This window comes from Daphnia pulicaria, chromosome 2 (assembly GCF_021234035.1).
Source record: "Daphnia pulicaria isolate SC F1-1A chromosome 2, SC_F0-13Bv2, whole genome shotgun sequence".
Lineage (NCBI taxonomy): Eukaryota > Metazoa > Arthropoda > Branchiopoda > Diplostraca > Daphniidae > Daphnia > Daphnia pulicaria.
The window spans coordinates 2619522-2643847 of NC_060914.1; the positions used below are offsets into that span (position 1 = coordinate 2619522).

Sequence of the window (24326 nt, forward strand, 5' to 3'; positions counted from 1 at the left end):
AGAAAACAACAGTTAGGATGATTCATCTAAAAACATTTTCTCTCTGCACATATACACACGTATACGTAGTACGGTGCTATCAAAGGCCAATCAGGAACGGTCGAATGACGCCAAGTGGGCGGAGTCAAGCGCCAGCAGCGCCACCGCCACCAGTCTATAAAAAGACGTGGGCCAACCAGCCAGGGAGACCAGTTCGTTTTCAGTCGCCTGCCTTGCCAAAGCGCCTATCTAGAATCTTCTCCCGTTCGTTCACTTTCTCCTCTCGTACCTTTTTGACTGGGTTAGAGAAAAAAAAGTGCAGAGTCATTTTACAACACGGTGCTGCCCGCCCACATCATCGGTTGTTGTGTGTGTGTTTTTGAGTTAGTTGTTGTAACTGGTGTGGTTTGATTCAAAGACGTTTGGATGATTACTAGTGGCAGTTCACCGCCATGTTCATTAGTGGCCATGGATTCGCCGCTATTCTATGAGCTGCAGGACCATTGCCACGACGTGAGCTCAGTGACGAAAACCCAACAACAACAACAACAGCAGCAGCGTCGTAGTGTGTCGAACAATCTTCATTTAAATTTGACTACGTCGAGCAATTCCATCGCCGATTTGACATCGGCGCGAGGACTGGCTCCCATTCGTGTTCCCCCGTCCGGCGCCGTTTTCGGAAACGCGCCGCAACAACAACAAATCGGCGAGGCTTCCTATCCGGAACTGGCCGACATCAACACTCCCGAAATCTCGCTGGATCTCCAGGTACTGACCAACAAACAATTTTTTTTTCCTTCTTCTTTTTGTTTAAAAATGAATTGAAATTAAAAATAAAATGTTATGTAATTTGTCATTAGGGTCTGATTGACTGCGAGGGATTATTGTCGGACTTGTCCCGACAACCTTCTTCCTCGACCAACCCTTATTTAACCAACTACATGCGCCAGACTCAACAACAGCAGCAACAACAACAGCAACAACAACAGTACATGCCACACCACCAACAGCAGCAACATCAACAGCAGCAGCAACAACAACAACAGCAACAACAACACCAAAGTCACCATCATCCGTACAATAGTTTGGTGAAAGAAGAACCGCTGGATTCCGGAACGTACAGCCCACCTCCGCAACAGCACTACTCGGGCGGAGGTTACACGGCGTACGACAGTTCTTACGGCGGTCAATATCCATCAACTAGTAGCGGCCACAGCAGCAACAACAACAACCACAAACTCTTGGGTCCGAGTAACATCAACAGTCCCGGATCTGTCAAAAGTGTTTCCTCATCGGTGAGCGAATCTTCGTCTTCCAAACGGAGCGGAATCGGCGGCGGAGGGGCCAGCGGATCGGGCGGAAGCAAACGGGCCGACAAGGGGACGGACGAGTACCGGAGGCGTCGGGAGCGGAACAACATTGCCGTGCGCAAGTCGCGCGAAAAGGCCAAGCTGCGCTCGAGAGAAACGGAAGAGAAAGTCAAATTGTTGGTGAGGGACAACGAGCGGCTGCAGAAGCGCGTGGAGCAGTTGACGGAAGAGCTCAACATTTTGCACACGCTCTTCACCAATGTGGGCGGAGTGCCGGAGAGCGTCCAGCGCGAGGTGGCCAAACACCTGGAGAACATCCAGCACCAGCAGCGCTACCAGTAAAGCAACAACAACTCTACAAAGTCTTGCCACTTTATCCATCGATGTGATGCGGAGCAGCGGCGCCTCCTTATTATTATTCCACCAGTGCTCTGATTGTGGGTGTCGTCCGTCCGCCATACGAAATCATTTATTCAACTATCCTCCTCCTCCTCCCCTTCATCGTCATTATCCACCACCGGTACAGCTTCAACCGCAGCCGATCCTGCTGCCCCTAGTCGAGTGCTGGCAAAAGAGACGTGGTCCCCGCTCCGGTACTCGATTTAAAACAACAACAACGAAACATTGATTATTAACCAGATAAATATAATAATAATAATTAAAATAAATTTTTGAAACAACAAAAAAATCAAGTGTCTTTTGTGAATTTGTTTTGGAAAAAGAAATGTCGTCGAAATTTTGATAAAATAAGAAAATTTATTGATTTTTGAATTTTTTGGTCTTTTTGAAACGTTGTGTACTATCCGAAATTCTTTGATCGAATCCACCACCACCCCATTGTATTTTGTGTACTTCATCACCCAGATACAAACACACACACAACAACAATTTTGAAATTGAAAACATTTTTTTTTGGATTTTATTCCCCATTTTTGAACACAATTGTATCGGGAATTATTTATTTGTGAAACGATAATAACCCAGTTGTTATCATGAAGAAAAACAAAATTCGCGCCTTTTTACGATTCCGTCAAAAAACATTTTTTTGGTCCCTGGGCAAATCGTCGGAAAAATTCTGTGTCACCTGGAAAACATTTTTCAATTTTTGTAGACGCACAAATGCAGTCAGAAAACATTTGAAATAGATTTTCATTAATATTGAGCGCTATGCAACAAAACAAAAAACAAGAAATCGTTTGTGTGTCTGTTTATGTCTCCTCACCCCCTCCATATTTGATGATGATGATGATGATGCAAAAATAATAATTAAATAATAATACAAATATTTTTTCGTACGAAACCAAAAACAACCATTCCCGCCTAAAATTTTTAAGGTCACGGTGAAACGTTCAAAAAATAAGAGAAAACGAAACAAAATATGTATTTATGGACAAAAGAAAAAGTGTAACTATCCATCTATAATATACTATGAGAGCTACTGTGGGCTCTGGGCGGGAGCGTCCGGGTGAAAGTCGAAACCGGTTGGAACGAGATGTGTGTGTACTGTAGTGTAGTAGTGCTGGTGGTGGTGGTGGTGCTGGGCGCCGTTGGAAAATGACGTCGATAGTGGCAGCAGCACGCAGTTCAGGGCATGGAGCTATCGCCAGTTCAGCCAAGGGGCTTGGGCTTGGGCAGCAGCATATCATCGTGACGTAGTTTCATGTATATTGTGTGTGTGTGTGTGTGTGGTTGCATGCTAGAGTCGAACCGGGTTTTCCCGCCGTTGCCCTTAGCAACCCAGCGCCTACACACACACAGTTAGATATAAACATTTCTTCTTCTCTCTGGTTTTCTCTTTAATCTTCTTCGATATTCCTGCCACATTTATTTTAATGGGATAAAATTTAAAAACATTAGGAAAACCGCCAATAACATTTGGGGAATTTCCCGAATAGCATTTGATTATGGATAACGAATTTTTTGGAAATTCGGTTAGAGCTTACTAAGGTAAATTATTTACTCTCCATTAACATGCCACCAAGGTCCCCCTCCCAGGCAGGTTTGAACTTGTTTCTTTTTACACCAGTCATTTCATTTCCCATAATCGAGTTAAAACTTGTTTGAAAAAAAATCTAATCATTACACATTTTCTGATATTGTTTTTCCTTGTGAAAAAAAGTGTCGCACCCAACAGTATAAATGTAATAAACATTATTATCTTTAATTTTCGTGATTTAATAATGCAAGAAAAAGGTTTGACCTGTATGAGGGTTGATTTATTTGATTTTGGCGGGTAGTGGGAGGCGGAGAGGGTGGATTTTAATATCGATATTTTAAGTGGTTAATTAGAATATTTGTGTCGTCTGCTTTCTCACAGTTTCGAAAAAGCCAAAAGAGACCACAAGTTTCAGATAGTTTTGATCATAGAAACAGTTAGGTACAGAGTTAAAACCTGTTTCAAATTTGTGATGAAATGTTGGTGCCCGACTAGGCGACTACATAGTGACTAGCATTTTATCATGTATGCTCGTTGTGCAGATTTCAGGCCTGAGTAAGCCATCGTAACCACAAGATGTGCAAGTTTTGATCTTGATCACCACCAACAATCTCAGCATCATCAATTGGGTAAAATGATTTTTGTTACTTTATTGACCGTTTTATTGTTACTTTAACTAATTTGCATAGTATTACATGTAAACTTTAAGTATAATCCTGTTGATTCACAATTTAAGGAGGGTTAACCAAACTGTCTTATTTCTAACTTTTCCTTGCTTGTTCTTGTCTATGCAATATTTTTTTCGTAACCCAATTTTTTGATTTTTTGATTTTTTCGTTTGTAGATAAACAACTCCTGGTTTAATTGGGGAAAAAAACTCTGTCCTTGTGTTGTACACCCACGTGAAGGTGTGTGTGTATGTTCACGATGCCCCCCTTTCCCTATATCCTGCCTGGGCTCAACTTGGCTGAGGATGGAGACCTTTTGGATGCCTGGCTCTGGATTTCCCAGGCTTAAAGGTTGGACTCTATTCTTTCTCTTTTTTGACTTTTATTTGGTGACGTTGGTTATCAATAGTTACGCAATACGATTTTTCCAGAGTTAGGCATTTGACTGGAACTGAATCATTCTGTAGAGCGACTGCACATATCAGACTCGGTTTTGTACCTCACCACTTTGGGTCAACAATCCAATTCGAAAAATTTCTTTAATTTTAAACACTTCAAACAATATGAAATTCTACTATAAAATTGTTCATCACCTGCTCGTTTATATGGCGTGGTTTTTCCTATTATTCGTTGGCAACATTAAAGTTTTGTGTGTGTGTGGCAATCGGCTGAATACATTCGTGGAAAAACCGCCGACGTAAAACTTCTTCAAGGAATCGGCGGCGGCAGTTGTTGTTGGTGGGATTTTCTATTAGTTCCTGCGAAATTCGTCTGTTCTCCCTGTAGAGCTGCGTGCACGGGCGTTTTTCTGTTGTTCTAGGAAATGGCGTTCGATCCCGCTCCTCGCGCGGGACTACTGCACAGCGCACCGTAACATATTGCACAATATTGGAAAAAATCATTTCGTTCGTAATAATTTCTTCTGGGAACGTGGGCGGTGAGATAAAAACATTGGAGCGCATTATACACGACGACGACGACGACGACATTTCATCACCATTTTTATCTTATCCGATCAAATGCGATCCAATGCGCAACGCACATCTTCACATTTTCATTCAGGAAAAATTGTTTGTTTATTTTTTTCCCGACCGAACGAAACCAAAAACAACAAACAACATTGGCGGTCATGTGACGTTTAAGGAGAAGAAGAAGAAAAACCTTGGACCTTTAGTATTAACTTTTTTGGCCAGCTATATATTACTACCTCGTCTCTCTCTCTCTCTCTCTCTCTCTCGTGTGTGTGTGCGTGGCCGCTGGGTTTTCCGAACGAACGAACGAAAAAGCTGTGCAGCTGCAAACAGCGTTCGGGAGCAAGGTTAGAAACCAGGACGAGGAAAAAAATATTTTTATCTAAAAATCAATATAACGTCAACTTTCTAAATATATATAATTCGATTGAAAACAAATTATTGATTATTTAACAGTTTCAGTGGCGGGAGAAAAATTAAATTTGAAATTTCGGGAATTTTTTTTTTTTTTTTTAATTTAAATTTTTGCCAAATGTTGAAGTTTTTAGCGGTCACGTGATGTGCGATGATGCGAGATCGTGGGCTATGTGACGTCACCGGATATGACTCCTCCCTCCAACCGATTTTGGTTGTTGTATAAGAAAAAACTAAGAAAAGATAACCTGTTGTTTGGCATTCTCGGCATGCCAGAGCTTCCTCTTCTTCTCCGGCCATTAAAAATGTTTAAAAATGAAATTCGAAAACATTTTTTGGGTTATCTTCTTCTGAGATGATTCCTGTTTTGTCCAACTTTCACGTCCGTCACAGCTGTGCAGAGATGAGAAAGGCGAATCACGTCTACCCATCGATATCTAAAAATGGAAAAGAATTTTGAACAAATGAGATGATGATATTATTATTATTCGGCTGACGTAATTGTTTATTTGTAGATTTTTTGAAAAAGAAATGGAATCTCTTGTTATTGGATAGAGAAGAAGAATATTGCGACTTGGCATCGGTATATTAGAAGAAAACAGTGGGCTTCGTGTCACGCACCCGATGACCTTCTTCTGCGTTCGTCCGTTGGCGCTGCTGTAGCTGGCCAAAGCCCTGCCGGCCATCGTAAACAAACGGCAGCAGCAGCAGCAGCAGCAGCAGCAGCTGATTTATTTTTATTTTCTTCTTTTTCTTTTCGGGATATATAGAAGAGCCGGAGAGAAGAAGGACGACGACGTCCGATGAACTTGTTGACGCCGTGGTGTGGTTCTTTTTTCTTTTTTCCTTTCGTGAGTTTTGATCTCAAGGCGACTGCCGCTAGGTGGCCGAACCAACGTTCTGGGGGTCCCACATCTCTCATGGTGATACTGGCGTGTTGTTGGGTGCCTTTTCTAACCGAGTCAAGGTCGTTCGCGAGACTTTTATTAGAAGCTAGAAGAGAAGAAAAAAAAAACGAATTGTAATCATTAGGGGACTTTGATTTGTCACGAACGTTGCCAAGAAGAGAAAAAAAACCAAAAGAATTTTTTGAATTTTTTGGGAAGGAGAATCCAGTTTTCTTGATTTTTTTCTCCATCGGTGGTGATTGGCTGGGAGACGCAATTCCGGTAGAGAGACAAAGACAAAGACACAAAAGAGAAAAACAAAAAAAAAGTTGATTAATCGGAATAGTTGAGGAGAAATAAAAATCTTTAAATATCATCAGGGTCGATTTAAAAATAAACTTTTTTGGAGGGAACCTGTTTTTGTTTTGAGATTGTTTTCCAGTGGAGGGGAACGAGAAGGCGATTGACAACTGGAATTTGCAAACGTTGGCGAATATCATTTGACAAGAGAATAAGAAACGTGACACGACTCTTGGACGAAAATAAACTCAACCAAAAGACGCCGATATTCTATAATGGAATGGAAACAAATTTAACCATAAAAGGAAGATAAAACAAAACTCGATCAAATAATCATCATCATCAAGAATTGATTGGGGGGGGGGGGGAGAAAAAGGTATATTTTTATTCACGAAAATATGACTGCCAGTTTTTGTTTAAAAAAAAAATATTTCGTTTTGAGGACGAATACCCGATGAACTCATGCCCAATGCCACGATCACGTGCCGGGTCGATTAAAAATATAAAAAAGGAAAACAGAAACGGACCCTATACCCCTGCCTCTCTCTCGTTCGGCGATTGTGTTCAAAGTCCTAACGGACCAGCAGCACACACCGGTTTTTTTCTCTTTTCTCTTTCTCTCTCTACATTACATTATTCCTAGTTTTTTTTCTTCGTTCATTTCTTCTCTTGTAATTATTTTGTTTACGGGAATATTCGGGTGTATCGGTGCGAGAGAAACCTTGAAATATTAAAACAACACGCCGACAAATTATTTGGTTTTTTCCAAACTTGTTTTATTGTTATTTATTTTTTTTCCAAATGAAATCGGGAAATTTTGTTTAGTCAAAAATAATTAAAATTTAAAATAATAAAAAAAAATGTTTTGTTAGTAAATATTAAAAAAAAATTAATTATGATATAATTAAAAGATTTCTTGTTATTATTTTTTCCGAAATTAAATCGGGAAATTTTGTTTAGTCAGAAAAATATTTAAAAATAAAAATAAAAAAACTTTCCTTCCGACACCCATACAAATATTTGTGGATGGTGCAACGCTAAAGGAAAAAGTTGAACCTTGGCCAAAAAAACGATTCTTTTTTAGCGGGAATTTGTCGATTAGTCAACGGGAAAAACCTATGAAGTGTATAGTCGATTTTTGCGAAAGAGTGGATGATGACTCTATTCCCTATTCCGTGAACACACTCCGTACGGGAATATAAATAAATCTATAACACACGAGCGCGGACCTATAGCGATGAACGACACGGCTAGTTCCTGGAAGCTCTCCTTATATATTTATCTCTCTTTCTCTCTGTGCGGAACTACATCAAAAGATCGATCGTGTCGCCCTTCCGAGAATCACCCAATTTTCATATTTTTCTTCTTGTATTATTTCACGAGAAGGCGGGTCCCGCATGTGTGTGGCGTTTGGCACGCAGCCGCCATTACACATCAATTCCCTACTGACACAATAAATCAATTTCTATTCATTTCAACTTTAACCAAAAAATTTCATTATTATTAGAATAGAAAAGTAGACGGTGATGATGTTTGGGTTATTGATTGTCCCGTTAGAGTTCCGCGACCCGACACACACACACGTTCGGTCGAGTGGTGAAATCTCCGTGTCAATATTGTCCAATTGGACCTCCTAATAGCTATTCGATGTCGCTTATACACACACAGCAGCAGACAATGTACGTGTAAAGGAATATCCTTTAGTAGATGGGGGATATTATATAGCGCGTCCTTGCCTAGTCATCCTATACATGGCGAAAGAGGCCCCCCCCCCTCAAAGGTCGTTCGGTTCTGCCATAAATGGGCAAATGCGTAGAGAGAGACGAGTGGAGTTTCGGCCGTGACTTGCGGCGCGCCGGGATAAAACAATTGCGTCACATTCAAACAATTTTTTTTTCAAGAACTTGTTTAGATTTGACACGACCTGTATAATGTACAACTCTCTACATTTCTCTGCCTCCCACTCACACCAAAAAAGGGGAATTCAACATCCCACGACTTCCGGACTACATCCTCCACCTTCCATCTCGGCAAACATTCCTTGCCATCCGGTTGGTGGAAAAAGACGACCAGCAGAGAGTTCCTAGAAACAATTTTTTTTCTAATAAAAAAAGGTGGTTTCGGCAACCACCCCCCGGTGGTTTAACCTCATTACATAAACACAATCAAAAAAATAAGAAAAGAGAACTTTGGATGCAACTGGAGATTGGGGTTCTCTGTACAGTTGCAGTTGCTAAAGGATATCCGACTCCGCCCTGAATCGTCGTCGCCACTGCCGCCGCCACTGCCGCCGCTCTGGTTTCAGATTATAACCACCACCACCCCCGCGGGCTATACGGCTACCAATCAACCAAACCAAATAAACCGCAAAAAAAAGGAGATTAGAACATTTCCGCCATAATCTCCCGACAAACAATTTTTCAAAAAATTTTTCAAATTTTCTTTCAATCGAAATGGTTACGTTGAGAAAACACAAAAATGTCGCTCCAATCTTCCAATTTGAAATGTCTGGCGAGCGATTAGATAAGATTGGAATTTGCATGACGTCACCAGACTAACCTGCAAGGTATGACCTTAAGCGTGAGCCTAAAATATGCGACGTCTATAGTTTAGAACATATTTTTATCGAGAAGTAAAAGACTTTTTGGTTCATTTGGCCGTTCTAGTCGAGAAGGAAAGAAAGAGAAAAACAAAAATTAATAGTCGAATGTCTTTGTCCTACTTTCTTATACTATACACCGACGACGACGACGACGACGAGAGTCCAGGTGGTGTATTTTTCTTCTTTCCAGGACACACGTTCAAACACGCGCACTTTCACTATGAGCGTGTGTGTGTGTGTATAGACACAATCGCGGAAGTCCGCGTGAAAGTCTTATTTTTTTTTCTTCTTTTTCTGGTTAAATTCCACCAGCTGTCGGGAATATATTTTTCCTCGTTGATTTTATTTTATTTTATTTTTTTCAACATATTTTTCCCGAGTCTAAAATAAAAATCTTTTCTAATGATTTATAGTAGATTCTGCTGACTGACAGACTGACTGACGTGGTGTCTAGTTTTACAGCAAAAGGGCGAAACGGGATCGTCATTGATTGTGTGTCCAGCCAAAAGGGAGTCATAGTCCATTTACAAGTCCGACTGCCAAACGAGTCGCCTTTAAGTCGCTGGCTCTCCTATACAATTCACGCAGACTGTGGGCGGCGGTGGTGGACTGGTGGTGTTGTATGGATAATATAATCATCGAATATCATTTGAACCCCACGCCAGATATCACCCGTCCGACGACGACGATGACTTCATCACATCATCGATCTACTAATAACTGACTTAGAAAAAATTGTAAAGTAAATTATATTATACGGAAAAAAGAATGAAAAGCGAAAGTCTATTAACGGTTGTGGACTTGTGGGTATGGTACGAAAAAAAAATTTATTTTCAGTTGGCCGACATTTTATTCGCTGGAGCATTTCCTCGTGAAAGTTTTTGGCCTTTTTTTTCCGTTCGTTCGTTCGTTCGTTTGTCGCCGGGATGAGAAAAAAAGGGGGAGATAAGAGAGCTGGGTGTATAGATACAATATACAGGGGAGAAAAGAGAAGGAGGTGGTGGGAGAGAGTTGTGTGTTTGAGGGGATGTGAAAGCGAAAGTTTTTCGTATTTTTCGAAGCTTTTTAGCTGCTCGCTTGATAAGAGAAACCATATGGTCCTTTTTATTTTATTTTTTTTTCCCTTTTTCTTTCTTTCCTCTCCGGTATAATTCGAGTTTTCTAAAAAACAAAAATATATAAAATCTAATTTAAAAAAAAATTTTGAGCGGGAATTTTGAATTTTTATTTTCTTGGCTGTGTCTGTCAAAATTTAATTTTCGATAATTTGTTTTGTCTAGACTTTTGAAACGGATTCCCGATCTTTTTTTTTCTTTCTCTCCGCCCAAGATATTCAATCCATCTTCATTATGTGTTGTGTATAGCCACTATATACGGCGTGCATGTATAATCTAGGAAAGCATATATATTTTGTCGTGTTCCGTCAACAACAAGCCAATTGAATTCGATATTCCCCGTCATATTATCGACTCACCATGAGTGTGTGTGTGTTATTCCCAACTCTCTATAGCTATAGCTGTGTGTAACATTGATACCATAGTATAGGACTCTGCCGGGGTATAAATATACTTATATTCTCGAGTTATGTAACCTTTTTATTTTTAAAAGAAATAATTAAAAAACCAAATAGTATAATAATAATAATTTCGCTTGGAATAATAACCTAATTTGATCGAATATCACATGAAAAAAAGAACCAACAATCTAACGGTTTTGATCACCTGGTTTCAAGAGTGAAAACGCGGGTGCGGCCAATATCAAACCAGGAAATATTAAACAAAAGGAACCGTATAGCATTATATAAAGAAATCGAAATTATATAAAAACTATAACATGGAATGGATGGAAAAAAAAGAAAGAAAGAAAGAAAGAAAGAAAGAGAGAGAGAGACCCAACGGGAGACCGATAAGACACCCGCCCCTGTCACCCACTTTCTCATGTGGGTTGTTGTTGTGTGCGCTATCGGTGGAATGAAATAATATTTTATTAAAAACCGCACGGCTGCTGCTCCTACACTGCTGCTATTCACCAAAGAAAATGGAAAGTTTTTTTTCCTTTTATTTTTCGTCTCATCTCCTCAACTGCTGTAGAGAGAAAATGCGAGAGAGTTGTGTTTTTTGGCGCTGCTGAAAGTCAATGTTTCCGCGTGTGTGTGTGTGTGTGTCGGTTGGCGGTCGTTGATTTTCACTCTTATTTTCTCACCGCAAGTGGCACGTTAACTCTTGGGAGAAGAAAAAGTGACTCTAGACCGTACAGACTCTCACTTTTTTGGGCTACAGTCTTTTCCAATCGAAAATGAAATTTTATGACTTGTGTATAGTAGTATGTCGACTATAGCTATCAACTTCAAACCAAATTCATTTATGTACCGGATTAATTATTATTTTCAAAATTTGGATGTCTGGTTGAGTGTGAAATAAGTAGGTCATATTTATCGGCCTCTTCCGTGACGTGACGCAGATAATAAAAAGAAACAAGGGGGACTCGTCATCTCATCGCGCGTGGAATCGCCGTAAAAATTAATGATGTTGTTTTCAAACGAATAATAATACCTATTATTATTCAATAAAAGACGAATTATTATATTTTTTTTTAAACAAAAAAGACTCGTTTGACAAGAAAAATAAAAGCGCGCGGATTTTTGGTATTTTTGAAAAATTACCGCCTTTTTTTCCGTTTCGTTTACGACCCTCAAAAAATGATTATATTTGCCTCTCACGAATATTTGATTTAAAAAAATAATAAATAAATTTATTTGAGGCCAACGAGAGTCGTTAGAAGACCTCATTCGATAAGAGACTCGTGGTCGTATATAATATTGACAAAACCCTTAAAAAATGTGTGTGAGATAACTCGGATGTTAAATAGCGTGTACTAACTCTTATACAGACACACAGCCGGGCCAACTTGTATATATATATTTAAAAAAAAAATACATGTGTGCCAGTTGACAAATGAAAACGAACTCAAGGCTGCAAAGGGATGTATGTTACGTGATAACACGGCCTCGCTTTTGGCCCACCAGACTTGTAAAAGTGAATCTCTGTATAGTAGGCCTATATACAACTTATATTATTTTATTTCGAAAAACTGACCCAGAAATCTTCATTCACGTACAGATTTTGGAAACCAAAAATCGAGGTCTCTAGAGATAAAAAAGATTTGGATCAAACATCTGCCGTGGTTGGAACATTATCAGTTGACATTTAACAACTCGTATGGTGGACTTTCATACTTAATAACAATTTTATATTATTAGTAATAACGAAGGGGAAAAAATGAAAAAATTCGACTATGCAAAGTCCAACAATTCCACCACCGGTGAAAGCAGAGCAGAGCCTACGTGACTATTTGCACGTCAAAATGCATCCCTCTCCTACTGGAAATATTTGAACGAAAATCTGTAGAAAACAAAAAAAATTCCCCTGGACACTTTTTCTTCAATTTTTCTTGTTGTTTTTTGTTTTCCTGGATAAGTCACATCTTATTAAGATCGGAAAGTTGAATTAATTTCATCGTGAGTGGCCCCTTTCTTCTGGTCTGCCAAAGATTTCCAATTAAAATGGAATTAATGGCCGTCTTGTTATGTATAAAAGAAAAAAGAAAACTGCGTCATTGTACACAAACACACAAGAGACAGAAAAATACCCAACGACGACATTTCCCTTATCTGACCTTTTCCATCAAAAGGAGAGAGGGTCTCTGCCGCTGCTGCTGCCCAGCATATAACGAACGAACGAAAAAAACATAACGGGATCGGAACTTCTTAGGCTCAAAATGACGTCGAGTCTTTTATAGTCTACGCCTTACATTTCAAAAACTGGAACGACAACAACAACAACAACTTTGGGATCGGGTTATTGTGGATGTTTGACATCGTTCGTTCGTTCATGAAAATAAAAAATAAAAAAATAAATGTGTTGTTGTTGTTGTTGTTGTTTTAGTGAAGGAGAAACTCGGAAATTTTATTTATTTTTAAAAAAAGAAAAAAAAGATTAAACGGACTCGTAACGCCACCTGTTGGAAATCAATTCCGGGAGAGAGAGAGCTCAGCGGCGGGTGGGAGGAGGAGATTATTATATTCGTTCGTGAGTGGAATAGGAAATCGGGTTATGGCGAAGAAGGAAGGAGGGGTTTTTTGTTTGAAAAATTTTTATCAGCTGCTGCTGCACCACCACCATGCCAAAGGAGCCACGTGCGCTTTCCAGTTCCTCACGGCCGCGATAGTTGACAACCCAAAAGGAGAGAGGGAAGGGGGAGGGCGGGAAGAGATTATAGACACACAATGGCATCAAAGAACAGTGAAGAGAGAAAAAAAGGCGAACGAAACACACTGGCATTATTATACATACAAAGTCGAAAGGCAATAAAGCAGTGTACAGGTAGGAAAGAGAAAAAACAACAACATGTTCCCCGAGGGGCGCTAGAACCTCGTACCAAGGTGTACCCCCCTAACAACAAGGCCGACCGGTCAGCAGCAGCAGCAGCTCACAAAAACAAATCTCCTTTATTATTATTCTTTTTGTCTTTTTCCCGTTTTCCAACGCAACTGCTGATCGTGATTTTTATTAGGTATAAATAAATATCACCCCGCTCGCGCTAAATTGCCATGAACTCGTCAAAGTCGATCAGAGAGTCGTCCCCACGACGACAATTGATTGATTATCGTGTCCCGAAATGTCGACGACTCTCCCGCTCCATCACGTCACGTATCCCCCCTCCAAAAAAAAGTCGCCAATGGACTCCCGGCTCTTATCCAATCTGCTGCTGCTATGAAAAAAAGTTCCTTTTATTTTATATATTTCCAGCTCTATTTATAGAAAAGAAAGAGAGACCCTTAAGTGTTGCGCATTATTATTCAGAGCCATCGTCAACCATCGCCAGTTGTTGTGTGTATAAACATGTGGGAACGGAAACCGGTCCCGAAAGTTGCCCGCGTCTTGTGTCCCGTCCCGTCTCTCTCTCTCTCTCCCTCTCGCCCGTTTTTCCTTCGTTCACGCCAATCTCCCGAGTTCATCCACCTGTTTATTTAAATGTATATAAGAAGCTATATGAACACCATTTGTACATTTTATTCGTGTACAAAGATTGTTTTAATTGGGACAAGCTCACAGCGCTCACAGAAATTTTACAGGAAAAATAAACGAACGGGTAAAAGGGGATTTTATTTCTTTCGTTTTCTCGACCATGGGGAATTTTTTCGACCAGTTTTTTTTTCTTTGATCGAGATAAGAGAGCACAGCCAAAGTTGACGAATGATATCGTGACGCCAGAGCAAATAAACAAATAATAAAAGACTTATCACAAATTTCCAGGGTGTGCTTGGATTTTATAAAAAGGGAAGTTTGGCGCACCATTTCCGTTTGGGAATGAAATGGAATGATTTAAAAATGGCACAAAGTGCAACCTGTAAAAGAAAACAAGGACAGGATCATTGGTTATGCGAAAAATATTCACGTCGAAAAGGGCACGTTGATTAATAGGACGTATATAAATAAATAAGAAACAGCACACACACACAAGAGAAAATCTACACGAAAAACTATTATTTTACCTTGGCATGGACAGGTCCATGTTTGCAGAACGGTCACCGTCGAAGGGCGTCTATTTTCAGCAACGGTGATACTATCAGCACTTGCAGAAGAACAAGCACGTCCATCAGCGTCCGTCAAGTCCTCCACCGTCCGGCTGTCGTTAGTCGCACCGAGTAGGAGACCATCAGAGTCGCTGCTGTTGCTTAATTTGGATACCTCCTTCTTCTTCTTCTGGCTCAGCAGGAGCAGGTTGAAATCCAATAGCAGGGTCACTCCTCCCACCAACTCCATGCTCTGCCTGTGATTGTTCGTTGGGTCCGTTCGTCGGTTCGTTTGGAATTTTGCGAACAAGGCGAAACGGGAGAGATAAATGTATTTTTATAAGGAATGACGCCCAAAAAAAATCGAAGGAGAAATTCCGATCGGTCAACGAATTGGCTTCGGATAAAATATCTTAAATAAAAGGCTATTTCTGTTTCGATTCTAATTTTTGATTGCGTACAAGAACTCACCAAGGTTCGTAGATGGACACAATGTCACCAGATTGGACACTACTGAATCTCTCCCATCGCTCCGGGGTGAACACCAGGCTGACCCTGTTGGATAAACTTCCTTCACCTCTCGACGTCGTCGCTGATGCTGCAAGGTTGCGGCAATGAGCCAAACTGTGCATGTTTCCAGGTGAAAGGCTCTCGATCCTCAACCGAAGCATTTTCGTGGTGGTGGCAGGATCAGCATCAGTTTTCGAGCTGCCCAATTTCTGTTGGAATTTCCACAAATGATAGTCCGACTCTTGGCGTACTAGCAGTTTACTCAGCTGCTTCGCCAGTCCGTTCCTGTAAGATTAGAAATACAATGACACTGCCAGTATTATTATAAGCACAATTGAGTGTGCTGATTGATGTTCTGTTGTATATATTACAGTATGAATTGTTTCTTCTTTCTGGCTGACCCTGTTGCAACAGGCTTGGCCTTGACAACTTTCTTCTCCGGTGTGGATATTCCAGAGTAGTATGATAAAGTTTGACTGATGCTAATGGAGTTTTGAGATCGTGCATTATCAGGAATCTGGGAAATGACAGTTTATGTGAATAATAGGGCCTTTTGTGTGAATTGAGAATACTAGCTTGCCGTCACATCCAGTCTATCTTCTGAATCTGACATTGTCCTTTCATGGACGATGAGATCATCCTCAGAACCTGTCGAACTGCTGTCCTCCTCGTCTATGATGTGATCATTGCATTTGCTGGAAGATGCCTGCGAAAGCTGAGACTCTACTGAGGGTGGTGCATCATCGACTTCAGGGAACAATGTTTTGGGCTTCAATTTGGGAATTGGTGGAGGGCTAGAGAAACTGTCGATAACGGGAGATTCGTTGCAGCTTTTAATTGTTCGTGTAGTTCGTAAAAATACTGGACTGTCATCGGGCAGTGGCTTTTTTCTCTTCCTCCCGCACGAGAGAATGGGCGACTCGGGTAAGACGTGGGTCTTCTTCCCAAACTTTTTACAAGATAGTACTGGCGAGTTTGATTCTTCCATTTCACAACGATTCAAAGGTGAAAAACGTGAAACATTTACAAGTAAACAAGACGTGGTTATCGCGCTCAAAATATTTATTGTTTTCTTTAGTACGCCACCACCATCTAGCGGTGGTTTTTGCAACTTTTTGATTTTCTTTTTTAGAAAATGTTTTATTTGAAATAAGATTTCTAAATTCAACAATACGTTTCATATATGAAACAAAGCCAGGATGATTCAAAGACAAAAATAACATTGTTTATTTATAGTCGTCAGTGGATATAATTGATTAAAATATGCCCGGAAGAGATGGCACGAATTTTTAAACGACCTCGAAGCAAGGTGTGCTATAATGGTTCCCGGAAGCGGAGATTTCATTTCCATAAGATGCAGATGAACTTTTTTTTTTTCGGGGGTTAAAAATGGTAATTCAGTTTTATTTTATTTTTTTTCAAAATTAAATTTGCTCTTTAATTAATCGAAGCGGATGTATTATAATAAATAAACAGTTAAAAGGCTTTTCTTTACCCTATATCCTTGTCTTTAATTGGTCAAGTCGGCCACATATCGTCAAACGAGTCGTGATTGCATATTCATGGCATAGGTTTAATGGAGGCAACTACAAATATATATGTTTCACGCGATTTCGCACCGGTAAAGGCCAAAAGGAGTGGAGCCAGATTGCTGGAAGAAGGTTACGAAAGGAATTTGCGCATTTTTCGAGGCCAACTTTCACCGCCTCTCAGCCGTTTTTCTTCTTTTCTTTTCCGTATTGTAAAAAGGGCGCAGTGTGGCAGCGTCGCCGAAATCTTTCGACTTTTTTTCGGGAGGAGAAAATGACACGAAAGAATCGGGTTTTTCTCTTTCTTCTCTCTCAGTCTCTCTACTCGGCGATTGTAGTGCCCGTCAAAATGTCCAATACATTCGTCTACCCCATCTTTCACGCTCAGCACCTGCATTGGTTTCGCTGGCCATCCAGCAGAGTGGAGAAGATTGGCCACCGCTCCGCTAGATGGCGTTGGAGTAGGGCCAAGAAAATCAAGTCGCGCCCGGGGTTCCAAAGAACGGCAACCTTCGTTGAATTTCATTAAAAATCGAACCATATCGAAGGGGGGCGGATGTTTTTCTTTCGGGAATGATTAAATGTGTGAAACAATATAAGCGTGAGCATTGATTACACAATTGGTGCGTGTGAGCACAAGATGGAGGTACAGGGCAGATGAGATAGTAGGCCTCCGCTAGAGAGAGCCACTGAGCATTCGGTGTTTTATCCAAGACAGTCATGGCGGCTTCAGCAGAAACAGGCTCTTTGACAGTGAGCTAAAGCTGTTTGTGTGTGTGGTGGTGTATGTGGAAGAGAGCCGAGAAAACGAATTTCAAGTCTTCACACCGACTGATTATCTCGTTCGAGGGATAACATAAGGAATCGCCAAGTTATCTACGTGTGTGTATGTGTGTGTGTGGATGTGTGTGTGTGAGTGAGAGTGAGTGATGGCTGCATCACTGTAGTGGGTCGGGCCGAACCCCCGTATCTTCTTGTTTTTCTTTTTTCCGCATCTGCCGATTTCGGTGCTCTCACGAACAAACGCACATGGATTATTGTCGATAGGCATTGTGTCTGGAATCTCCTTTGGACTTGTTCAGTGGATCGGTTGAGCAGAGCAGCCTCCATCAGGAATCGTTGTGTGTTGCCACCCAGGCACTCCCCATCAAAACGGATAACAGGAGCCACAAAGATCCATCCAGTTAAAGTCTCAGCCACAATAGGGAACAAGGCGCCGAACGGGCGGTCGACCGGATCGCCAAAAGAGTCCGGCACCGCCAGTGTCAAACCAGTGGCTGCTGGGCCCAGCCCCAACGAACTCACCAACTCTCATCCTTTGGTATGTCACCAGGACTTGGCCCCTGAAACCCAAGCGATTTGTCACTCACCAACGTGGCAGGTGCATTCTGCACAGCAGACCTCAGAGACCGAGCTCAACTTGTGACTCTGTGGACGACCTCACAGTCACCTTTGAGTTGGCCCGTTGACCCTGTCTGTCTATCTGTCTGTCTGGCTGGCTTGACTGCTGAGACCGTTTGTTTTTCAAGTATCTCAATTCATGTGTTTTGCTTATCCTCCCCCACAGGTTCATCAGTCAAAGAGTGGAGGCGGCCGGCCGAAACCGCAGTCGGTCGAAAAACAGAGCTACGTCGCCTATGCGGCGGGTGAAACGACGGATCAGCAGCATCCGCCGAGCCGCCGCAGCTGGTCGACGGCCATCGTCATGGGCTGCTTCGGCCGCAGCTCCTCCAAATCGGATGCGGAGGAGAGCAAACGGCGTAAAGAGGCCAACAAAAAGATCAACCAGCAAATACAAAAGGACAAGCAAGTCTACAGGGCAACACATCGGCTCCTATTGCTCGGTATATTTCGCTCTCTCCTGTTTTTTTCCCTCGAACATTTCAACCCTTTTTCTTTTACTTGTTTTTCGCTGCTCCTAATGCACTCACGACCTTTACCAATGATTTCGTCATGATTGTATTATTCAGGAGCCGGCGAGTCGGGCAAAAGCACCATAGTCAAACAAATGAGGATTCTCCATGTTGACGGATTCAGCGAAGAGTAAGCCTCGCTTCATTTTTCTTCTTCTAGGTTTTTGTTTCCACACCGGGATCATCATCATCTTTTAGGGCCTTATATAATTCGTCTGATAATTACGGGCGACTCGATATCTGCCTGAAATTTTCTCCCGATTTCATTCGCTTGGCTTTCGTTTTGAGCAAAACGGCGAGATGAATGGCAGCGTGGCGCGGACACAAGTGGGTGCGAAAAATCGACAAACACACACAGGGCCCAGCAGCAGCAGTAGTTGAGGGAGGGGATGTGGGAGGAGCCATCCATTCCTCGTAGAGAGAAAGCCTCAAAAGAAGAAGAAGAAGAAAAAAAGGAACTTTTTCTTCTTCTTCTTCTCCATCTTCTTTTTCGTCTTCTTACTTCCCCCGGTGTGTGTCTGCGTGCGTGCGTGTGTCGCGCATCGATCGGTAGCTGATATCTCCTCCCCCACACCCATTTCATCCCCTACTCCTCCTCTTCTTCTTCTCTTTCTCTCTCTCTCTCTCCCGATTCTCTCCTTCTCCGTGTGTGTGTGTGTACAGTACACACACCAGCGTTTTGTACCTTATAGGAGAGAGAGAGAGAGAGTCTGGAAGCGGTTCTTTTTATAGTTCATATGGCCACTCCTACTATACTCTCTCTGCTCATAACGTGAACTCTTTTCTCTACTCGCTCTTGGGCTGTGATCACGTGACCGCATCGATCCTTTCTCCATCCCCGCTTTGGCCTTCTCTCTCTCTCTCTATCCCACGTCTATTCGTCGTTCTTTTCCTTCTACACACTCTTTTCGCTCGTGTGTGTCTCTCTCTCAATCATTGCATTAATGAGCAAAGATCTTTTGTGTCACCCACCACCACAGCCCATCCAACCGACGTCGTCACCAAACAAACAAACAAAATGAGGAGTCGGGTTGACGGTAGAGTGTCTCTCTCTTGATGCCCGTCTCGTATATAGATGTATATATATATATTTAGTCGTAGTGCAGTATGGGACGGTGAGATCGTTGTTGCCACTCCTCGGCCATCTGGACACACCAGGCGTCGTCACAGGGGCCCCTTTGGGTGGGGTGTTTGATGTTTTTCACCTTTACCTCTCTCGCTACTAACTTTAACCGATAGATAGAGCGGCCTGTAGCTGCTGCCCAACTTTGACCGGATGATTTGGAGACTCGTCCACTTGAAAAAAAAATACCTAATCAAAGGGATCCCGAATAATTCGCTACCGTTAACAGACGTACTATACCTTAATGATTCTCATTAAATGGCGTTTACCCTATAGCTTGTGTCAACTACGTTGGGGGGGTTGTTTTAAGACACAGCGTCAACATCAAATCACAAGCCCAAACATTTTTCCGGGTTTCCAATCATTCAATGTTTTATGTTTTTTCTTCTTCTCTCCTTCGTTTTTTCGTTTCCTCTCGTCGTAACGATTTCCTCCTCTCTCTTTTTGCGAGCTGCTGAAGGCAGGCGAAGGATAGAGGAGGGAAAGGAAGAAGAAGAATAAGAAGGAGAAGAGGAAGAAGAAGAGGAGAAGGGAATATATCAATAAGACGGTCGGGTGGGTGGGGTGGGAGGGGGGGGGGGGGTTCTTCGGCAAGAAGGTGGGGTTAGTGTGTGTGTGTGTGTGTGTATAGTATAGTGATGGTTGCCATGGAAACGCGCTTGATTCTATTTCTGGCCCTTCGTCGTCATCCGATCAAGTCTCCCAAGACAACAACCCCGTGTTGTCTGCGTGCGTTTAACATGGTGGTGGTCTATGCGTGTCTTTCAGGGGGGTTGGGGGAGATAGAAGAATAGAGTATGAAGACGTTATTGTCGGTTGCGACAGGGGAATCACTCACGTGGGGAGGATGGAATCGTCTCGGGAGAGAGAGAGGGAAAAAAATAAGAAATTTCATTCAAATATGAATGCGTCTATTTTTGTATTTTTGTTTTTGGGTCCTCTCGGTGATGATTGGCATTTCTTTTTGAATCAATACTTACGATGCATTTTATTTTTGTTTTTCACAGGGAGAAAATTCAGAAAATTGAAGACATCAAAAAGAATATTCGTGATGCCATCCTGGTATGAAAATTTATTCACATTAAATCAATGTGGCAACTCGGTGAATTGAATTGTTCATTGTTGTTTCTGTGGCCGTTTGTTTCACCCACTTTCACAGACAATAACGGGAGCGATGAGCACGCTGACGCCGCCCGTCTCATTGGAGAATCCTGCCAATCAGTTTAGAGTCGATTACATTCAGGACGTTGCCTCGCAGCCGGATTTTGATTATCCACCTGTAAGAGTGTTGACCTACACCCGCCGCCTCCTCTCCTTTTTTTTATTTTTCCTCCTTCCCCCTTATCCTACTATTTCGACTGGTCTTTGCCCAGCTACCAAAGATCAATAATCTCCCCCCCCCCCCCCCCCCATCGAGTAATGTCATGCCCAACATTTTCGTTTCTCATTGTTTGATTTTCTTTTTTCCTACAGGAATTCTACGACTATACGGAGGTTCTATGGCAAGATAGAGGCGTCCAGGCCTGCTACGAGCGCTCCAACGAGTACCAGCTGATCGATTGTGCCAAATAGTACACGAGCCATTTTTGTTTTAAATGATTTTCCAATCGCCCTACTGATTTGTCTTTTTTCCAATTAGTTTTCTGGATCGAGTGCACATCGTCAAGCGGTCCGATTACACACCTACCGAACAGGACATTCTACGTTGTCGTGTTCTGACTTCCGGTATTTTCGAGACGAGGTTCCAGGTCGACAAAGTCAACTTTCAGTAATGGACCCCATTTTCTTTTCTCTTGTTTCTAAAAAAAGACTTTCTTTATTGATTGTTTAAGCTCTTGTACTAACCGCTGTGTGTGTGTGTGCGTGTGGTTTTTTCTTTTCTTTTTTGCGTATCCCCCGCAACTCCCTTGAACCGACCCCTTACAGTATGTTTGACGTGGGCGGTCAGCGGGACGAGCGGCGTAAATGGATCCAGTGCTTCAATGACGTCACGGCCATTATCTTCGTGACGGCCTGCTCGTCGTACAACATGGTCCTGCGTGAAGATCCCAGTCAAAACCGACTGCGCGAATCCCTTGACCTTTTCAAATCCATTTGGAATAACCGGTGGCTCAGGACGATATCTGTCATTCTCTTTCTTAACAAACAGGTTGGCAATGATTCGCCAGAGGAGATTCGTGAATGAGCAGCCATTCATTAATATGACCAATTTGTATCCATTTTCTCCCGCAAACAGGATCTGCTGGCAGAAAAAGTTCGAGCTGGCAAATCTCGCCTGGATGAATACTTTCCCGACTTTTCTCGTTACGTCACTCCGCCGGATGCGGCTACTGAACCCGGAGAGGACGCTGAGGTCTTTACTGTCCCGATACATTTTACTACTTCTTTTTTTTAAACTTAATTCATTGTTTGAACGAATTTTGATGATTGGTTTTTCTATTTTATTCAAGGTGGTAAGAGCCAAGTATTTCATTCGAGACGAGTTCCTCCGCATTTCAACGGCCTCTGGTGACGGCAAGCATTATTGCTACCCTCATTTCACCTGCGCCGTTGACACGGAGAATATCCGGCGTGTCTTTAACGACTGCCGAGACATCATCCAACGGATGCACCTCCGCCAGTATGAACTCCTCTGAGAAACAGCCCCAACAATTATTGACGAGCTAAGAAGAAAAAATGACAAAAATAGGAAATTAGCCACTCGCGCACATTAAACAAAAAGATTTAAAAAACAAAAAAAAGGAAAAAAAAGCCTGTCCCGTTTACCTGTCCCCCTTTCCTCTTATACCCAGCACAGACACACCTTACGCACGTTACCACCCGCTTCGGTGTGATTTTTTCCTCTTCGTCAATCCCTCCTCATCTTTTTTTTTCCTCCTCCTCCACCTGTCCCGTTTACCTTCCCATCGAGTCATTGGCGTTTTATATAGTACCATATTATATATATCCCTCAACTCCATCCACACACACACTCTATCCGCAGAGAAAGGAAGAAAAAGAGAAGCGGATGAGAAGATCAAAAAGTTCTTCTTCCGTCACACACATTTCGCTCTCCACGTCTCTTAATTTGGATTTGATCGTGACGCACAAACGGGAGCAGCCGCAAGAGAGGGAGAGAAATCGTGAAAACACTTAACACACACAAAAATTGAAAGAAGAAAGAAAAGAAGAAATTCGTGGAAAAAAGGAAACATTGTGTTGAAGAGAGAGTGTGTCGTGTCGTTGTGTGCGCGCAGTGCTGTTTTTTTTTCTCGCTCTTCTTCGACGCGAAGAAGAAGAAGAAAAAAAAATAATTCCGGATTGGATTTTATTTGTTTATTTTTTGGGGCAACTATAGGGGGGAAGGGGGAAGAAGAGAAAAAGCGGGTAGAAGAAAAAGGAACAAAATATATATCTGCGCGGTGTCGTGTTTTTGCGCTCCGTGTGATTCCGTGAAGAAGAAGAAGAAGATTTAGAAAAATAAAAGAAAATTGAACAAATATGGAGTCCTCCATCATCATCATCTTGTCCTACCCCATAGCGAAGGAAGTTGATGGAAGAAAAGACAGAAAAAAAAATTGGAAATCACCCCCATTTCTTGAAGAAGAGAAAAATTTCATACATGTATTTTTAGGTTGAATGTGTTCAGCAACCACACCAGAGGCAAGTTAAGACAAATATCCCCTCCCCCCCCCCCCCCACAACAAATATGTCATCTTTCATTTTTCCATCCTCCATTGATCCCTTGTGCGGCTCCCACCCAGGCTCGCGGGGGCGATTGGGTTCGACAAAAAATGTTCAAAAATATTTTTAATTTTTACTTTGACAAATTTGAAAAAAAGGAAGAAAAACTTTAAAAAAAGTTTTTTTTTATTGTAAGAGAAAGAAGAAGAAAAAACTAAAATGTTGCAAAAAAAAATCGTGAGTATCTTGTGTCAAACGAGGCCAGTGTTTGTTCGTACACCCTACCGCCCCCCCTCCACTCCCCCCTCTCTCATCCGTCTGCTCCATTTGGAAAAGGAAAGAAAAAAAGGAAAAATCAAATTTCGGTTCTTAATTATTATTATTATTATTATTATTTGTGTGCGCGTGTGTGTGTGTGTGTGTGTGTGTGTCATGACGGACTGTGCGACGACAAAGTCATCTCCTCACGACGACGACCTCCTCCTCCCCCCCCGAAAACAACAACAGCATTAAAAAGAATAGGGAAGAAAAAAGCAAAAGAACGTGAGGCGGTTGTAACTTTTTAATTTGTTTGTGTTCGCCTCATTTGCCATTCACCTGCCAAAATTTGTTTTTTTTCTTCTTCTTGAATTCTTCTTTTGAAACGGAGACGTTTGACCTTTCCCTTCCCAGAAAAAACCTCCCGCTCGTCACTTATATATGTATATACAACATACATGTATATGTTAATCTTAATCTTTTCATTCGAGGACACAAACTTGATTTAATATTTTTTCGTTCTAGCAGAGACTTACGTTGCGAAAGAAAAAGAAATGTTTCATTTTTCTTCTGTTGGTTGAAATTTTACGTTGTTTAAAAAAGAAAAAAAAAAGTCGTATTGATGATCCTTTTCCCACCATAAAAGTTTGAAATTGGGCGATGGATCGTGTCAAATCTCTCTCTCTTT

General features: G+C 41.7%; 4 protein-coding genes and 1 long non-coding RNA gene across 7 annotated transcripts in view; 3 read left to right on the top strand and 2 right to left on the bottom strand.

The window, feature by feature from the left end:
- The window catches only part of LOC124327110, a 271197-nt gene that overhangs the window by 231603 nt on the left and 15268 nt on the right, over positions 1 to 24326 (top strand). The gene's annotated exons all lie outside the window — the stretch shown is intronic.
- On the top strand, positions 174 to 2194 carry LOC124327198 (CCAAT/enhancer-binding protein-like). The gene is made up of 2 exons (XM_046786156.1): positions 174 to 747; positions 840 to 2194. Exons 1-2 carry the CDS (start codon positions 406 to 408, stop codon positions 1629 to 1631), a joined length of 1134 nt encoding a protein of 377 aa, XP_046642112.1. The 5' UTR covers positions 174 to 405; the 3' UTR covers positions 1632 to 2194.
- Positions 2347 to 7277, bottom strand: LOC124327428. The gene is made up of 3 exons (XR_006916140.1): positions 5900 to 7277; positions 4487 to 5715; positions 2347 to 3104 (listed from the first exon to the last, which is right to left on the bottom strand). It is a non-coding gene; the product is annotated as an uncharacterized LOC124327428 (long non-coding RNA).
- On the bottom strand, positions 12205 to 16229 carry LOC124327190. 2 transcript variants are annotated; one of them, XM_046786142.1, is made up of 5 exons: positions 15733 to 16229; positions 15524 to 15669; positions 15114 to 15437; positions 14622 to 14899; positions 12205 to 14088 (listed from the first exon to the last, which is right to left on the bottom strand). In XM_046786142.1, exons 1-5 carry the CDS (start codon positions 16138 to 16140, stop codon positions 14081 to 14083), a joined length of 1164 nt encoding a protein of 387 aa, XP_046642098.1. In that variant the 5' UTR covers positions 16141 to 16229; the 3' UTR covers positions 12205 to 14080. The 2 variants fall into 2 exon arrangements, with proteins under 2 accessions (XP_046642098.1, XP_046642097.1); XM_046786141.1 differs by lacking the exon at positions 12205 to 14088 and adding an exon at positions 14216 to 14474.
- On the top strand, positions 17232 to 23871 carry LOC124327195 (guanine nucleotide-binding protein G(s) subunit alpha). The gene is made up of 10 exons (XM_046786153.1): positions 17232 to 18002; positions 18249 to 18525; positions 18652 to 18724; positions 20725 to 20779; positions 20877 to 20996; positions 21191 to 21288; positions 21357 to 21485; positions 21644 to 21866; positions 21954 to 22070; positions 22168 to 23871. The coding sequence occupies exons 2-10, from the start codon at positions 18387 to 18389 to the stop codon at positions 22351 to 22353; spliced, it is 1140 nt and encodes a 379-aa protein (XP_046642109.1). The 5' UTR covers positions 17232 to 18002; positions 18249 to 18386; the 3' UTR covers positions 22354 to 23871.

Excerpts from the sequence above, each read along its gene's own strand:
- LOC124327198 (XM_046786156.1), top strand. The coding sequence starts at position 406 with ATGATTACTAGTGGCAGTTCACCGCCATGTTCATTAGTGGCCATGGAT. Across the intron at positions 748-839 it reads AAATCTCGCTGGATCTCCAG|GGTCTGATTGACTGCGAGGG; the intron begins GTACTGACCAAC and ends ATTTGTCATTAG.
- LOC124327190 (XM_046786141.1), bottom strand. The coding sequence starts at position 16,140 with ATGGAAGAATCAAACTCGCCAGTACTATCTTGTAAAAAGTTTGGGAAG. Across the intron at positions 15,670-15,732 it reads AAGATAGACTGGATGTGACG|ATTCCTGATAATGCACGATC; the intron begins GCAAGCTAGTAT and ends GTCATTTCCCAG. Across the intron at positions 14,900-15,113 it reads GTGTCCATCTACGAACCTTG|GCAGAGCATGGAGTTGGTGG; the intron begins GTGAGTTCTTGT and ends GAACAATCACAG.
- LOC124327195 (XM_046786153.1), top strand. The coding sequence starts at position 18,387 with ATGGGCTGCTTCGGCCGCAGCTCCTCCAAATCGGATGCGGAGGAGAGC. Across the intron at positions 18,526-18,651 it reads ACATCGGCTCCTATTGCTCG|GAGCCGGCGAGTCGGGCAAA; the intron begins GTATATTTCGCT and ends TGTATTATTCAG. Across the intron at positions 20,780-20,876 it reads ATATTCGTGATGCCATCCTG|ACAATAACGGGAGCGATGAG; the intron begins GTATGAAAATTT and ends CCACTTTCACAG.